General features: G+C 40.9%; 1 protein-coding gene across 2 annotated transcripts in view; it reads right to left on the bottom strand.

The window, feature by feature from the left end:
- Positions 1-17169, bottom strand: part of SPTBN5 (spectrin beta, non-erythrocytic 5) — a 116762-nt gene that overhangs the window by 80258 nt on the left and 19335 nt on the right. For both annotated transcript variants that reach the window (XM_067462835.1, XM_067462836.1), the window contains exons 11-22: positions 16862-17113; positions 14857-15144; positions 10159-10402; positions 9021-9160; positions 7694-7793; positions 7079-7249; positions 6620-6784; positions 5594-5820; positions 4393-4579; positions 1797-1997; positions 1267-1383; positions 105-268 (exon numbers count right to left, since the gene is read on the bottom strand). In XM_067462835.1, coding sequence (XP_067318936.1) covers positions 105-268; positions 1267-1383; positions 1797-1997; positions 4393-4579; positions 5594-5820; positions 6620-6784; positions 7079-7249; positions 7694-7793; positions 9021-9160; positions 10159-10402; positions 14857-15144; positions 16862-17113 — 2256 coding nt within the window. The remainder of the gene's footprint in view (positions 1-104; positions 269-1266; positions 1384-1796; positions 1998-4392; positions 4580-5593; positions 5821-6619; positions 6785-7078; positions 7250-7693; positions 7794-9020; positions 9161-10158; positions 10403-14856; positions 15145-16861; positions 17114-17169) is intronic.

The raw sequence follows: 17169 nt of genomic DNA, 5'->3' as shown, positions 1-17169 counted from the left end.
CCACTTGAAAAAAATTGAAAATTTCCCACTGATGCTCTCATGGTTTGGTGGATGTCCACAATAGAGTAGCAAGAAGTGCTGGCTAAGGCTGACACCTTTCCTACCTTCCTACAGCCAGATCTTGAATCTCCTGAAGCTGTGAGTGAATTTGTTCCTGAGGAGCATCAACTTCGTCATAGTGAATGGAAGCCGAGAGGGATAGAGCTTTAGAGGTTTCAGCTAGTTCCTTTACTAAATTCTGATGAATGCTGAGTTCATGCTCCAGTGTCTGATAGAAAGCAAATACAGCAGTTGAAGAGGGATATATAAACAGACATTTAAAGCTGAAAAGTGATAGTGCAACTATAGAAATGAATTTTGATTACTGATTTGGGCTCCACAAAGGTACTGGCAATACAATTCGCCTATCTTTTACAGTTCTCCCCAATATAAAAACTGCCATGTTGGATCAGACCAAAGGTCCATCTAGTACTTCAGCCTGCTCTCACAATGGCAAATTAATTGCACCTGGGAATCCCACAGCAGGACATGTGTCATGTCTCCACAGATGAAGAAAGGGAAGAGGAGAGCTCAGATACAGCTTCAGTTAGAGCCCAAAGGAGCCAGCGGCTCTGCCTCGGAGATGGAGACACTGGCATCCCCGCACCTTTCTAAATTATGGAGATAAACATGGCAACCATAAACATGCACAACATTAGCAACAGCTCCGCTATCTCCATTTGGCATTGTGTGGCATGCTCCACTCTCTTGTTTTCCTAAGCTTTGGCTTGCTTCTTGGACTAGACTTCCTGTCTCAGTATGCTTTTGTGCTCAGAACCTGGATAGCATTTATTGCACTTCTGTTTTAGTGACTCCCTCTTTGTTTGACCCTGATCCTATTTCTCCATTATTCATTCTCATTCTCCTGAACCACATATCCTGCCACAATGAAGCAGCACAATATTAATGCAAACACATCACACTATTATAATCTGGGAGATGCAACACAAACTTATAATGGGTTTTCCCCTGAATTAAAGGAAATGAAGACTACAGGCAATAAAAAAGCATTTTATGCATTAAAAGGGTATTGTGAAAAACTGATTTCTGCATCTGAATACAAGAAAGATCAGATGCTGCACAGGTCTGCTAGAAACTCCCCTACATTGATCAAGGGTCAACCATTTCATGTTTATATCCACTCCATATGTATGCTTTTAATATGTATCTTTAAGACTTGCCATATTCAACAATGCCTGCTATATTCATGGGGGTAAGTGAACTTACCTCATGTTTTTTAATGAGTTGGAGAGTTGCAGTGTCATCTTTACCACAGTCTTTGTTGGTTACCAGTGGGAGCTTCTCTAATATCCAACTCTCCAGATCCGAAACATCCATTAAGTACTTTATAAATGGAAAATATAATTAATGGTCTTTCTTCTTACAGATTATATACACAACATTAATTATGTTTTATATGACTGGCATCATTATGATGAGCTGAAGGAATACATTTGTATCAAATAGAAGCCTACTAAAATATACAGTCATTCCTGTTGATTCTACCAGACATCTCCTTCCTACTGAACTAGTATCCTTGTGGTGGTGAAGATTACTTCTTGCTGACATTCATGTCTTCTTTTGCTTTCCTGCTATTCTGATAAGTCAGTGTTGAAGAAAGTGTTATGGACCACTCTGGCTAACTTCCATACATGGAATAGCACCATTACCATGTTGCCCTTCACCTGACACACACACAAAAACCCTGTCATAGGCCATCCTAAAGTTGAGTGCTATCAAAACATATCGAAAAATACCTGGTGAAAGGCAACAGACTGTTGTAGCTGGTCAATCCTTTCTTCACATGCCTCCTCCAGCTCCAGCCAGCTTTCATTCAGCTCCTGACACCTTTCTTTAATTTTCTGGGATGGCATGTATTTGCTTTCTGTCATTGCTTTCCCCTTCTCTAGAACCCTGGAAACTTGATGTTTATGAGCATTCACTTCTACCTGCAATTCCTAGCAGAAAAGAAACATACAGACATTGGATAAGAAAAAGGTGAGGCAGGGAAAATTAGCTGTGTATGCCATTTTTCAAAGCTTAATGCTATTATGTTCATTTTGGTGTAACACTCCAAATGTCTAAAATGATATCTTTTAAAAATCAGAATGTAGTCTTTTAAAATAATAATAATAATAATAATAATAATAATAATAATAATAATAATAATAATCTTTATTTAATACCCCGCCACCATCTCCCTAATGGGGACTCGGGGTGGCTTACACAAGGCCAAGGCCAACAGCATATTACAATGAAATAAAAACCAAAACACAGTAACAACACAGTAAGATACATACAACATATGAATACAAAAATGATATAAAATGCAAAACAAAATCATACACAGTAAAATAACAATGTGCAAGATAAAATACTAATACTAAAAAATTCAATCAGGGTGAGATAGGAATTGAGCAGATTGTTTGTAAGGAAATATTTAATCAGCAACAGGCTTATGGTTGCTGTGATCATATATTTCTTTGAAAAAGCACATGCTTCAATGCTGTCACATTGAAGTATTCACTTTTAAAAACACTAGCTCACTCCTAATGCCAGAGCTAAGTTTAACACATGTGTCATGTTTAAATATCGTCATACTGAAGTTAGGTATTTCCTTCTGACACTAACTTTCCAGAGAAGTAGGTAATAACAGACTGCTTCTACAATTTCTATAATATGTCAGCAAGACAGACTGCCCAGCTAACAACAAGATTGCTTTATTGGTGTTAGTGTTCGTATTAGTATTATTTCATCAATATGGAAATGTTATTGGAAAAGTGAACAAGGTTCTTAGTCAGTTTCCTAAAATCTTGGTTTATTTCTTTTTCATTTCCAATAGGAATTCTGTCCTCAACACACTTTTTTCAGTGTTGTCTGCAAACTAGCTAAATTCCTACTATATATGTATTCTCAAACTTGGAAAAGTAACAGCTTTAAGAGAGAACAATTGGTGCCAGAGGCAGCAGTAATACAGACAGAATTGGAATACATTCATACACAACAAAAAAGCAAAGTCGTTTAACATGTTTCAGCAAACTTTCAAAATCTATTTATAATCATGTGTAACTGAAGGGGCAGGGTTATCTTTTCTCTCTGTTTTACCATTTATGCATGCTCAACAAGGGAGTCTGAAGGAAACTGCTCAATAAGGGAGCCTGGAAGTAAAGGTTACTTTACCTGTCATAGGTAGGCAACATGTGTACAGTAGGATTAGATATGCACGTGTTGCCTACCATATGTATGTTTCCAATATGAAACTTTGTTTATTGCATTGTTTGCTGCTGATACATTGCTGCAACTTAGCACAGCATGTTTATTTTTCTCCAACTGTACTTCACAATTCTTCCAATATTGATGCTGCTTTAAAAATTAGTTACATCCCGTCTGGATTACTGTAATGTGCTCTATGTGGAGCTGACTCTGAAGAGTGCTTGGAAACTTCAGTTGGTCCAAAGAGCTGCAGCCAGGTTGCTCTCTGGGGCTAGCTACAAGGAACAGACACCCCCCCCCCCCCCCCCCCGTTGCAGCAGCTTCACTGGCTGCCAGTCTGAAAGTGCTGGTTATAACCTTTAAAGCCCTTTATAGCCCTTAGGTCCAGGCTATTTTGCTGAATTCATTCCCTTGTATGAACCTGCCTGGGTCCTGAGATCTTCAGGAGAGGTGCTTCTCTTGCTCCCATCATCTCAAGCTTAATTGGTGGAAACGAGAGAGAGGGCCTTCTCAGTGGCTGCCCTTTGACTCTGGAACTCCCTGCCCAGGAAAGCCAGAATGGTCTCCTCCTTGCTGTCCTTCTGGTGGCAGGTTAAAACCTTTTTATTCAGGCAGGTTTTTAAAGATGTTTGTGTGCTATGCAGGGGGTGCTGTGGTTTTTAACTTTGAATTTGTTTTAATTGTATTTGTACATTTTTAAATGGTTATGCGGATGCTTTTATGTTAAGCCGCTTTGAGTCCCCTTCGAGAGAGATAAAATGAGAATAGTAATAGTAATAATAATAATATAAAATACTTTGTAAAAAATGAACTTCACTGCCAGAGAGTTTGTTAACTTAAGCATGTCTATACTTGTAAGACAAATGAATATGACGACATGCTGGTGCAACCCACAACTAAGCAAGGGTGGAATGATGGTCTAGGAATCAGAATACACATAAAGAAAGCCTTTGGAAGTGGATTAAATAATGTTACACATCAGGATTAACATATAGGACAGTGCTAGAAATGGTGGGATTTGAATGGAATTAGTCCTGCTTGCTCCTAAGAATTTTCTGTCTGAATAGAGAACTAGCCCATGACCTCAACATGATCCATCTATAGCAGTACTGAGTACTGAGTATAGTACTGAGGAATCACCTTGTGCTTCTGCAATAAGCTTTGAGCCATATTCAAGGACTTGCCCCGATCTGTGGAGTTGGCAACTGGCTTTCGTTCGTGAATCCACTTCATTTCCATGTCCACGTCATGATAGAACTGAAACAGCTGCACTCTTGCTTGCAGTGCTTGACCTCTCACAGAAAGTGGTTCTTGAAGAGAGTCAAACCTGTAAGGGAGATATTATAGCAATGCTGTTCACACATGGCTGATGCAAGTGCAGGAGTCTCTTGATGTTCAAACATTCTTAATAGATGAGTCCATATAATCAAAAATACAATGGAGAATTGTGGAATGTCAATGATGCAACTGTTAGTGACATATCTTCCTTGTAACAAAATTTATTATTATGATGTATAACTTAAGAGCCTAACTATATTGCTTAAATTTAGTGAAGAACCATTGAAAAGAAAATGCTGGGAACCTTATGACGTCACAAAGGTCGTAAGTCATCTCTCCCATCATGAAATACACAGTAAGTGGTTTTTCTATCATTCAAAATGTGACAAGCATATTTTACACATATCGTAATTTAAATTTGTTGCCTCCTAAGAAATGGGTTTCTGGGACATAATAATAACATTCAGAAAACTCAATAATTGATCATCTGGTTAGGTATCATTAACTCCAGTCATGTCCGAATCTGGGGGTTGGCACTCATCTCCATTTCTAAGCCAAAGAGCCAGCATTGTCAGTAGACACCTCCGAGGTCATGTGGCCAGCATGACTGCATGGAGCGAGTGCTGGCTAAAGATAGCACTCTTAAAAACTACAAATGAAAACTACTGTTTCATTTGTATCCTGGCCCATTTTTCTTAGAAGACCAGAGCAACATTTTATCATTACAAAAATCCTGTAAAATGCTGATTAGGTTGATATTAGTACCAAAATGGTTACGGATCAGTTTTTGGTCAACTTTAGATTTGGTTTGGGGTGCTGATTCAGAAAACTGCATTGGATAGACCACATCAGCTCTAGTTTCTGATACAGAACATATGCTATGGTCAGCGACAGGAAAGGCAGTTCGAAAAGAGTGGAAATAAATAAAATAAAATAATAAAATAAAGAGGAAGGAAACTCGTGGACCAGATTTTTGTCCTCGCAGCCCACTGGTGGTCCATGGCCCACAAGTTCAGAACTGCTGTTTTAAAGTGATCTTCAGAGTTACTGTGCATCAGCTCACCTTTCTAAATATGTCTGTGTTTCATCCAGAATCCTCTCACTGTCAAAATGATTTGTAGCCATTTTCTCAGCATGGAACACAATGGAGCTCATTTTCTCGGCCAACCCCTGCATCTCATTTTCCAGCTGTCTGTGCTCCTTGAGCAAATTGCGACTAGAACGTAAGTCGTGGCCCATCTCTGTGTCTCGAAGAATCTTCTCTATCTTCTCTATTTTCTCTTCAGCATCCTAAATAAAAATGTTTAGAGTGGCTGCACAAAAATTATCCTCCCTCCGTCCCTCTCTCCCTCCCATTATTTTGTGATTTTTTTTTTCAGAAAGAATTCTGGTGCTGTGATTCCTTGCATAATTTTGATACTGCTTCTATTCTTTATGCAGTGTTGAGCATTTTAATAATATTTTGTTGTATTTTTTCTTATGCTCTCCTATCCTATTTCTTATCTTATCAGGAAAATAGAGTGTTTTTTTTAACAACAACAACAAACAACGCCCAATATTCATCATTAAGGAAAACTTAAATCTGAATTTTATTAGTGAAGGTTTCACCTTTTCCACTAATTCAGAAATCACTGGATAGGCCAAGCCTACACTTTAAAAAAAAACAATAACTAGAGAGTATCACCTTTCCTTTCTTACAATAAAAGTTCTAAAACTAAAATATCAACTTCCATGCATCTAATCGGTTGAATAACACTCACTAAATTAGTATAATCACCTCTTTAGTATCAGTATCCTGTCCTTTACCTAAATAATAGTATTAGTAATGACATTTTAGGGTATTATAGCTAGACCTGCTAATTTTGTTATTTTTTTTAATTATTATACTTTCACTTCAATTGTGAAAGCTCCATTTCTAAAATTCTTTAATATGTTTAGAATTTAAATACATTTGTACCCCCCCCCCCCCGCATACATTAAAAACTCAAATCCTTCCTCTCCTTGCAAGTGTACCTTAATAAATTAATAGCAGTAACAACTTGGCTGTGGGCCTTTCTAGCCTTCCTGGTGCAAAAAAGTAGCTTCTCACCTCAAGAAGTTCCATTAATTGTTCTTGCTGACCCGCCTGCCTCAGTTTATCTCCTCGCTCCATCATTTTACTGTAGAGCTTCTCCCATTTCTTCTTCAGTTCTGACATTTTATCATGAATAGAATCTGCAGCATAGTGACCATCTTGAACCAGTTGATTTCCTGCCTGAACACAAAATACATTTGTTAATGGCCAGTCTCTTGATTGTCATTTTCTGTATTATTGACCATGAATTTAATTTTTACATTAACAACATGACCATTGAAAATGACCACATTCTGTATTCAAGTGCATAAATATGAACTCGTGTAACTAGTGTTACTTTCTGCTAATTTGCCTGGAATCACTGCATTTAATTCTGAAACTTCTCAGCTTAGGGAAATGATAATTATAACAGCATTAATACACTACTGAATATTTTGAAAATATTCACTGACACCTCAATGATATTATCCTTACCACCATCAGCTCCACGAAATGCTTCTTATTTGCCATCATTTCCTGCTCTGCAGCCTCATGCTTTTTCAACTTCCGTAGGACATTGGTTGGGTCACGGTAGGATTCATCTGATGCTGTCTTGTACTTCTCCTCCATCCACAGCAAGAGCTCAGCAGTATCATGACTAAACTCCTGCAGTTGCATAAATTGACACAGACCTTATGGTCCATTTAGATCTATCTTCTGTCAGAAGATCTTGTTTGTTTTTTAATGTATAGCTGCAGATACAATATTTTTAAATCAGGTATTACTGATACCTGAAAATTATTTAATGGATTTGTCTAGGGACCTCAGCATGCAAATGAACCTCCCCCCCCCCCCCCCCATGTAGTTCTGCTGGCACGTTATTCTTTCTCTCATCAGATGAGGAAAGAACAGCGAAATGCGGGTAGCTCTGCTGGAGCTACCCAAAAGACAACTTACCTCACGCTGTTTGGTGATCAGTGGGACAGGGCCAAGCCAGCTTCCTCTGACAGTGCTTGGCTGACCCCATCCCCAAAAAGGAGCAAGGGGCCAAAAGCTCCAAGTGTGATAAGGTGGTAGGTCTAGGATAAATCAATTGATAAATGCTCTAACCTGTAAAAGTAGTGATTCTAGTAACCTCTTCTTTCTCTGTTCATTACTATTTATTAGAAATGTCCACCTTTCTTGCAGAGCAGCTATTCTCTCTTCAATCCTGCAGGAGAAATAACAGAAGCATTTATATTTACAAAATCTCTTAAGTGAAGGATGGAGGGGGAGAGAAAAAGCCAAGTAGGACATGTCATCCAAACTTTATAGAAACTTCAGTATTACTTTAGAAAAGTAAATGAGAGGGAGAGGGAGGAGGAGGAGAAACAGCAGTCAGCTTGTTGTTGAGCCTTTCATGGGTTGTCAGCTTCTCCCTTCCCGACATCTCCATTGCCTGGGCCCTATACAAGGGTTTCAGGAGACCAGTTGCTCTTGTTGCAATGGTGTAGTAACAATGAGGCTGTGGACCATATTTTAGTTCTTGGGGACCACTGGTTGCGAACCACTGTGCTAAACCAAATTAAGCACTTCAATCTATGGTTTCTCATTTGCAGCCCTATAAATAACTTTTCCCTTCTTACTAATGCTTATTTCTAGTTTCCCCATTTTATTTCAGAGCCTTTGCTTCTCTCCGTTAATGTGGGCTGAATACAAAGATGGTAAATAGACATGCAATAGACAGAGAGATGGATAGGAATTTTGTTAAAAGGCTGACGTATAAATTAATTAAATAAACAAAATGACTATGTCTCAGGAAATATTTACTTCTTTTTCACCAAGCAGGCTTCACTTCATAGAACACCTTCTGTTTACCAGGGCATAGAAACTGAATAGTTGAAACTTGTTTTAATACTGGCCATGGGGTAATGTGCAGCAGGCTACTTTAGGCAGCCCTGGGCTAAAGTCATGGCATCCACAGCTCTGTTCTCCAAAAGGGTGAGACAAAGTAGAGTACCATAGGAGCAGCCAGGAACTACTGTCCCACTGCATGTTTTGCCTGAGTTGAATGCTTCGTTTTATCTAGTGGTAGAGTTGGCTCTACTGTGTACATATTGAACTGCAAAGTCACTTGGAAAATTTGATTTTGATTACTTGGAATAATATTTTAACTCCCGCACAGTGTGTGGAATGATGATATTCTGTGTAAAATAGGTTTGTTTTTCAAAATCCCATTTTAATTACAACAGAACAGCTGTTTAAAAGTAAAGTGTATTGCTTATTTTAAGATATTTTCAGACTGTCATCATAGATTTAAACTGTTTACTTAATTTGTAAATAGCAGTGAGATATACACAAAAAACAAAAAAAAATAGATTAATGCCACTTAATATGATATTGAATAGGACGTAGTCCCATTTTTCTCTTAGATCCAAAAAAATACAGGAACACATACACTTCAGAAGCAAAATGGCCTCTTTCTACCAGTTGTTCTCCATGCTCGTTGGCTATGTTTGCTCGGTGTTTCAGTCCAAGCAGTACTCGTTCAAAATCCTCATGACGCTTCAGGAGACTTCGAACAGAATCTACATGGTTCTGAGGAGGCAAAAATAATCATGAAGACAACTTGTACTGTGACAGAAATTACCCCTACAAATCTATTTTGGAGAAAGCACTCTTTCTAGCATATCCTTTTACATCTACTTCTCATCAAGTATCCTTTACATTATACCTGGCAATGGATATGCCTAAATTACACACATGAGTAGCCAAGTTCTCCTTCATGACTTATTTGCAAGGTCTTTCACTACTATCAGTAAACCAGAGCTCCACAACCAAGTTAAATGCTAAAGGGATTTGCGAGAAACAAACCAATAAATGCCCACATAATTGCTCTAAGCAGATATGTTAGATTCATACAGAAAACAGGAAAGAAATTTTGTTCAGAGAGATAGATATATGAGGATTTAAAGAGCCACCTTTGAATGCAGGGACAATTAAAATGTTTAAAAATGTATATGAATTTTATGTATTTGTTTTTCCTATAGTGGAATCAGTGAGACACCATAAATATCCCTCTTCAGAGGTTGAGAAAGATGGGGTATAAATGTTTTAAATAAATAAATAAATAAATAAAATGTCTTATAATGAATCCACACCTGCAATAGGATTCCCTGAGATAGATGTGCTTCAAAAATCAGACAAGGAGATGTTTACCTTCCAATTCCAATCACCAAATCAAAGCATGATAAATGCAATCAATGTAGGTAAGAATAACCACATGCTATGATTAAAAACAAAATTCCCTGACATACTGAGCAGCATCAGTTGCAGCTCATTGCAGAGAGTAGATGTCATATTTCCCAGCACCACCTTCTTTCCCTTTCCCAGTATCCATGGGTTCTGAGAAGCTGCAAGTTTCTAGAGAAACTGTGACTAAATAGTTTGAAAGGTGGAGAATAAGTAAAATCGCAGTAGCCTGGAAAATGTTTATTTCTATGTCCAGTATTTAGTATCTCATATAGTAAGGGAATTCTATGGTAATTCCCATGAAAAACATGAAAATAGTTAATTAGGTTGTTATTTGTATTTACCCCAAGACTATCAGTCCGAAGAAAGGCTTCATGGCTGGAGAGAGCAGCATGAATACTATCAATCTCCTTGTTGAATTTCTGCAGTTCCACTCCTTCCTGGAGCCTCTTCCGCCGCTTTGCCCACAACTCATCCAACTCATTTCTCTTCTGAGTAAGTTTGTGTACAGAATCATAAACATCCAAAGCTCTGTTGTTGGGTGGACCATCCATGATTTTCTGGCCCAGTTCTTGAAGTTGCTTAAATCTACCCGCAGTGCCAAGAAAGAAGCCATATGTTATCCTCAAGTGTAGAACAGCATAGCTATCTCAGTTTATTACCTCTTCCTCTTCTTTCATACAGCAAGAGCACTTGATGCAACATGCAGATCTAATTGTAAAATTGCTGTACTAGAGAATTTGGATATCATACTCTCTGGCAACATCTCTTATGCCTTTTAAAACATTCACATACACTCCCGTATTTTTTAAGAATACTTACTTAGGCGATCCCTCGTTGGACGAGTAAGATGGTCTTCCATTATGGATTTCCTTGTGGGTCCGTAGGTGGCTGTGGAGCCCTATTCTTGCTCTGCATCTTCTTCCGCAGTGAGGGCATTGGTTTCCAGGTGGAAGGCGTTCCCGGTCGGGGTTGGCTTGACGCGCCTTCCTCCTGGCACGTTTCTCTCTTTCACCCTCCACTCGTGCCTCCTCGAATTCTGCAGCACTGCTGGTCACAGCTGTCCTCCAGCTGGAGCGCTCAAGGGCCAGGGCTTCCCAGTTCTCGGTGTCTATGCCAGAGTTTTTAAGGTTGGCTTTCAGCCCATCTTTAAATCTCTTTTCCTGTCCACCAACGTTCCGTTTTCCGTTCTTAAGTTCGGAGTAGAGCAACTGCTTTGGGAGACGGTGGTCAGGCATCCGGACAACGTGGCCGGCCCAGCGGAGTTGATGTTGGAGGACCATCGCTTCAATGCTGGTGGTCTTTGCTTCTTCCAGCACACTGACGTTTGTCCGCTTGTCTTCCCAGGAGATTTGCAGGATTTTCCGGAGGCAGCGCTGATGGAATCGTTCCAGGAGTTGCATATGACGTCTGTAGACTGTCCACGTCTCACAGGCATATAGCAGGGTTGGGAGGACAATGGCTTTATAGACAAGCACCTTGGTCTCCCTACGGATGTCCCGGTCCTCAAACACTCTTTGCTTCATTCTGGAAAATGCTGCACTTGCAGAGCTCAGGCGGTGTTGTATTTCGGCGTCGATGTTGACTTTGGTGGAGAGGTGGCTGCCAAGGTAGCGGAAATGGTCCACATTTTCTAATGTGACACCATTAAGCTGTATCTCTGGCATTGGAGAGGGATTGGCTTGTGACTGCTGGAACAGCACCTTGGTTTTCTCAATGTTCAGTGACAGGCCGAGCTTCTCGTATGCTTCTGCGAAGGTGTTTAGAGTGGCTTGTAGATCTTCTTCTGAATGCGCACAGACGACATTGTCATCAGCATACTGGAGTTCTATAACAGATGTTGTTGTAACCTTGGTTTTGGCTTTCAGTCTGCTGAGGTTGAATAGCTTGCCATCTGTCCGATAGATTATTTCCACTCCGGTGGGAAGCTTCCCATCAACAAGGTGAAGTATCATAGCGATGAAGATGGAGAATAGAGTTGGGGCGATAACACATCCCTGTTTGACACCGGATTCCACCTTAAATGGGTCACTTTGGGAGCCACTGCTGTCCAAAACTGTTGCCATCATGTCATCGTGGAGGAGCCGCAGGATGTTCACAAATTTGTTAGGGCACCCGATTTTGTGGAGGATGGTCCAGAGCGCGCTGCGATTCACTGTGTCAAATGCCTTTGCAAGGTCGATGAATGCCATGTACAGGGGTTGGTTTTGTTCCCTGCATTTTTCTTGGAGTTGTCGTGCAGTGAAGATCATGTCCACGGTTCCTCTGGAGGGGCGGAAGCCGTTCTGGGATTCTGGGAGGGTGTCTTCTGAGAGGGGCAGAAGGCGGTTTGCAAGGATTCTTGCGAGGATTTTCCCAGCGGAGGTTAGAAGGGAGATACCTCGATAGTTTCCGCAGTCTGTTCTTTCCCCTTTTTTGAAGAGGGTGATGATGGTGGCGTCCTTGAAATCTGCTGGGATTTTCTCGGTCACCCACACTTTTTCTATGAGCTGGTGGAGTTGGTGTGTTAGCTCAGGTCCTCCCTCTTTAAAGATTTCAGCAGGGATCCCATCTGGTCCACTGGCTTTGTTATTCTTCTGTTGGCTGATGGCATTGCTGACTTCTTCCAAACTAGGCAGTGCTGCAAGCTCATCCCTGGTTTGTTGTTGTGGGATTTGTGAGAGGACCTCGTCGGCCACATTGGAGCTGCGGTTCAGGAGGCTTTGGTAGTGTTCTTTCCAACGTAGTGCAATTGAGTTTTGGTCCTTCAGGAGTTTGGTTCCATCTGATGAGCGTAGAGGCTGTATGCCATGGTTTCTTGGTCCATAGATGACCTTTGTGGCTTTGAAGAATCCCTGAGCATTATGGGTATCTGCCAGGTGTTGGATTTCTTCGGCCTTCTTTGTCCACCAGATGTTCTTGAGTTCTCTTGTCCTTCTTTGGACCTCAGCTTTTGCACTGGCATAGATCTTTTTCTTAGCAGCACAGTTGATGTCTCTCTGCCATGCTTGGAAGGCTTTCCTTTTCTTGTCAATTAGCTGTTGGATCTCGATGTCATTTTCATCAAACCAGTCTTGATGTTTCTTGGCTTGGTATCCAATAGTTTCTTCGCAGGCTTGGATGATGGAGGTCTTCAGTTTGTTCCAATGTTCCTCAACATTTTCGGGGTGTTCTGTGGGTAGATGGTCCTTGAGTGCTGTTTGGAGATGGGCTCGTCTGGAGGGCTCCTGAAGGGCTTGGGTGTTCATTTTGCGCCTTGTCTTCCTTCCTTGGAGTCTGCGCTTGGGGGCGATCTTGATAGCCATCGAGGATCGAATTAGCCTGTGGTCGGTCCAGCAGTCGTCAGCACCTGTCATGGCTCTTGTGAGGAGCACGTCACGGCGGTCTCTGGCGCGTGTGATTACATAGTCTAAGAGGTGCCAATGCTTTGACCGGGGGTGCTTCCATGATGTCTTGAACTTGTTTTTCTGGCGGAAGAGCGTGTTGGTGATGACAAGGTTGTGCTCCGCACATTTGGTGAGAAGCAGGATGCCATTTGAGTTACTGTTTCCAACCCCGTCTTTTCCAATGGTCCCTGGCCACAGGTCGAAGTCTCGCCCGACTCTTGCATTGAAGTCCCCCAGGAGGATGATTTTGTCCCCCTTAGGTATCCCCGATAGGACGGTGTCCAGCTGACAGTAGAATTTCTCCTTGATGTCTTCGTCAGCATCTAGTGTTGGTGCATAGGCACTTATGATGGTTGCCCGTTGGTTTTTGGCAAGATCGATTCGGAGGGTTGAGAGTCGTTCGTTGATGCCAGTGGGTGCTTCGGACAGATGTTTCACCAGATCGTTTCTGATGGCGAAGCCAACTCCGTGCATTCTTTGGTCTTTTTCGGGCAGTCCCTTCCAGAAGAAGGTGTAGCCTCCTTTTTCTTCCTTCAGCTGTCCCTCTCCTGCTCTCCGGGTCTCCTGAAGGGCTGCTATGTCGATGTTGAAGCGTCCCAGCTCCCTTGCAATGATGGCAGTTCTGCGTTCGGGGCGTTCACTGCCACTGTTGTCCATCAGAGTCCGTACGTTCCACGTACCGAAGTTCATTTTTCTTTTTTGGCCGCAGGGTGGTGACCCCACTGGACGCGGCAGTCCAGTCAGGGATGAGTGAGGCAGACTATGTTTGGGGCACCTTTTCTAGCCCCCTCCCCATGTGGGGTGAGCAGAGTGGGTCCTGAATAGGGCTGCTCAGTCGTGGATACAGCTGCCGAACTACTCAACTGCCTCGGACCTTGAGGTAGAACGACTGAGTCCGTACCCACCGCCCATGTGCCAGTCTGTGACTAGGGGCTTCCAGATTTCACAGTCCTGCCCCCGTCGCCACTCGCTGATCGCCATGGGACTTTGGTTGGTTGGTTTTTATTTTCTTTGGAAGACGCCTGTGCGTGGATTTTTTTAATGTGTGGAGGTCAGTGCACAACTGATCAACACACAGACTTCACAGAGTGAGGTTCCACTGGTGATGTAGTTTAACACAATGACCGTGGCTTCTCAGTCTGTTGCAGCCTTCTTCCGCCTTCGCAGCCGTTGTAACATGTGCCATGTTATCCTCCGCCTGCTCCGCCGTTGAGGTCTTTGTATTTTTTAAGAATACAAGAAGAGCAATGGTGGATGAGACCAGATCTTCATCTGATTCAACATTTTGTTTGCACAATTGTCAAGAGCTTTCAGAAAACCCACAAAATGACAGTCATGGGTGCAACAGCTCCTCTAATGTATGTTACCCAGTAAAATAGTATTCAAAGATATATTGGAGGCAACAAGGGACCCTTCCACATAGACCTATATCTCAGAATATCAAGGCAGAAAATCCCACATTATCTGAGTGTGAACTTAGATAACCCAGTTCAAAGCAAATATTGTGGTATTTTCTGCCTTGATATGCTGGAATATAAGATTGTGTGGAAGGGTCCACACAGTCATTATAGTGAACTCCTCCATGAATCTGTCTACTCCCCTTTCAAACCTTTCCAAGTAGGCAGCGGTTACTATAGTTTTTATTCTTATATTACATTATTGTCCAAGTACATTTACCTGTAGTTCTGATTGTGTATCTCCTTCAACAAACCCTGATGTTCTTTTAGCAGTTGCTCTGAAGTGACCACATCTATTCCCACCTCCTCACTGGTCATTTTCTCCTTCATACCATCTGCCCACAGTAGGAGTCTGCAGTTCTCTTTCAGAAAAGCCTGCTGGTCCTGTGCTATCTGCAGAGCCTTGCCTCCTTCTTCTGCCTTTGATTTTACCATTAACAGTAGTTCTTCCATGTCTTCTACTTGTTCCATGATGGCCCTGCTTTCTGAAGGATTGGTATCCTTGATCCTGGATAAGAAATCCAAGGTGCATTCTTGAATCATTGTACAGACATGGATCTATTTCATTACAATTTGAATCAGGCTGAACTGGGATCCACCACAGAAAGTCCATTTGAGATAGGAAACTGAATTCCCACTACACTTCTTGGTACTAAGATGATTCTTATGTAAATTAATTAATCTGTGTTCTTGTACAGTTTTGAAGCTCCACTTTTGATCTAAGGACATGTCATAACGTAAATGAAACTATTTTATTGATCAGACAATTAGCCTTATCAAAACAACATAAAGTAAATAATTTTTACATGAACTGATATAGTGCAGCAGTTAAGGATTTTAGACCAATAATTAACCAGTTAAAATTTCATCTCAGCCATGGACTCTTCAAGCTGTTGTAATATTATAGACATCTGTCTATAATAACACTAAGGGCGCTTCCGCACAGACATATGACCTAGAATATCAGGGCTGATAATCCACAATATCTGCTTTGAACTAGGTTATCTGAGTCCACACTGCCATATATTCCAGTTCAATATGGATTTTATACAGCTGTGTAGGAGGGGCCAAACTAGCATAAAGAACTCCTAGCACTCACTGAAATACTATTACTCTGTGTGCATATGAAAAAAAAGTGTAGTCATTAATTTGCCAAATCCTTCTTCAACTGTGCAACTCACTGAGTGACCCCAGTCAAAATAACACTGGAAACGATCTTGCTCATCTAGACTAATGTCACTGTCTACTCTGTCCATAAGAAGCTATTTCTAAAACCTCAGACAGTAATCTTTGCTATTTAATTCTTTTTAAACCAGAAATGCTAATGGTTGAATATAGAAAGCTCTTCAAGCAAATTATGTAGCATTCTAACACCAATATTTTCCACATAATTTTCCATGGGTCTATGGTATCTGTCATTACCTTAACCCTTTAACTGGGAGAGAACCTTGGCTGCAAGCCTTAGATGAAAGGCAGAAATTAATAGTGTTGTCATTATCACCATCTTGAAAAGGATTATTGGGGCCCTTGCACACAACCCTATATCCCAGAATATTGAGGCAGAAAATCTCACAATATCCGTTTTGAACTGGATTATCTGAGTCCACACTCAGATAATGTGGGATTTTCTGCCTTAATAGTCTGGGATATAGGGCTATGTGGAAGGGCCCTTATTCTATTAATATTATTTTAACTCCCTGGTGTGAATCTTAACATCACAAGGTTCTTTGCAATCCCTATGGGAACAAGTGAGGAGGTACATATGAGCTTTGATTTGCAAGAGTCGGGGTAATGGACGTAGAAGGATTTGAAATTCAGAAAAACATGGGCTGACACTATTTGCTTCATTTTTTAAAAAGCAAGTCCACGTTGATTTAGTTTTATCAATGCAATGGCAATCATGTAAACAATGTGAGTGATTAGTAACCTTACTAAGACATTATTTGGTAGTCATTTGAATATTTGAGATCATTTCAGTATTTTCCATTTTTAAAAGATATTTGTGTGTGTGTGAATGTCTCTGTGTGTGTGTGTGTGTGGTATGAGTGTGTAATATGTTGTTGGAACGTTACTTCTCCAACACTGGAAATAAGCAACCATAACAAAATACTTGTCCTATAAAGTATTACGAATATATTTACTTTAAGGGTAACATTCCTAAGTATTGATCTGAACACCAGTTTTCCCAAAACAGGCTATACCACAGCAAAGAACAAGTTTCTTACGATTTAGCCACACTGTTGAGGTATTCGATTTTTCTCTCCAGTACCAGGACTTCTCTTTCAAAGGTTGCAAGCTTGCGTGCCTCTGATTCGAGAGTAGCAGGTTTGTTTACTTGTCCTAAATCCTCAAGATGAGCCTTCTTGTCTTGTAGCAACCTTTGAGTGTTTTCACAGTCTAAAAGGAATGTTTTTACATCAACCACACCAATCAGCTCTGAACCTTTCTCTTCTTTTAATACTTCCAGGCGTTCCCACCTAAAAGTGGAAAAGTAAAGAGCATCAGAATTGGCCATATCTGTCAGGGATAGGGC

This window comes from Anolis sagrei, chromosome 1 (assembly GCF_037176765.1).
Source record: "Anolis sagrei isolate rAnoSag1 chromosome 1, rAnoSag1.mat, whole genome shotgun sequence".
Lineage (NCBI taxonomy): Eukaryota > Metazoa > Chordata > Lepidosauria > Squamata > Dactyloidae > Anolis > Anolis sagrei.
The sequence above is the reverse complement of the archived record's forward strand: the minus strand, read 5'-3'. Positions and strand labels throughout refer to the sequence as shown.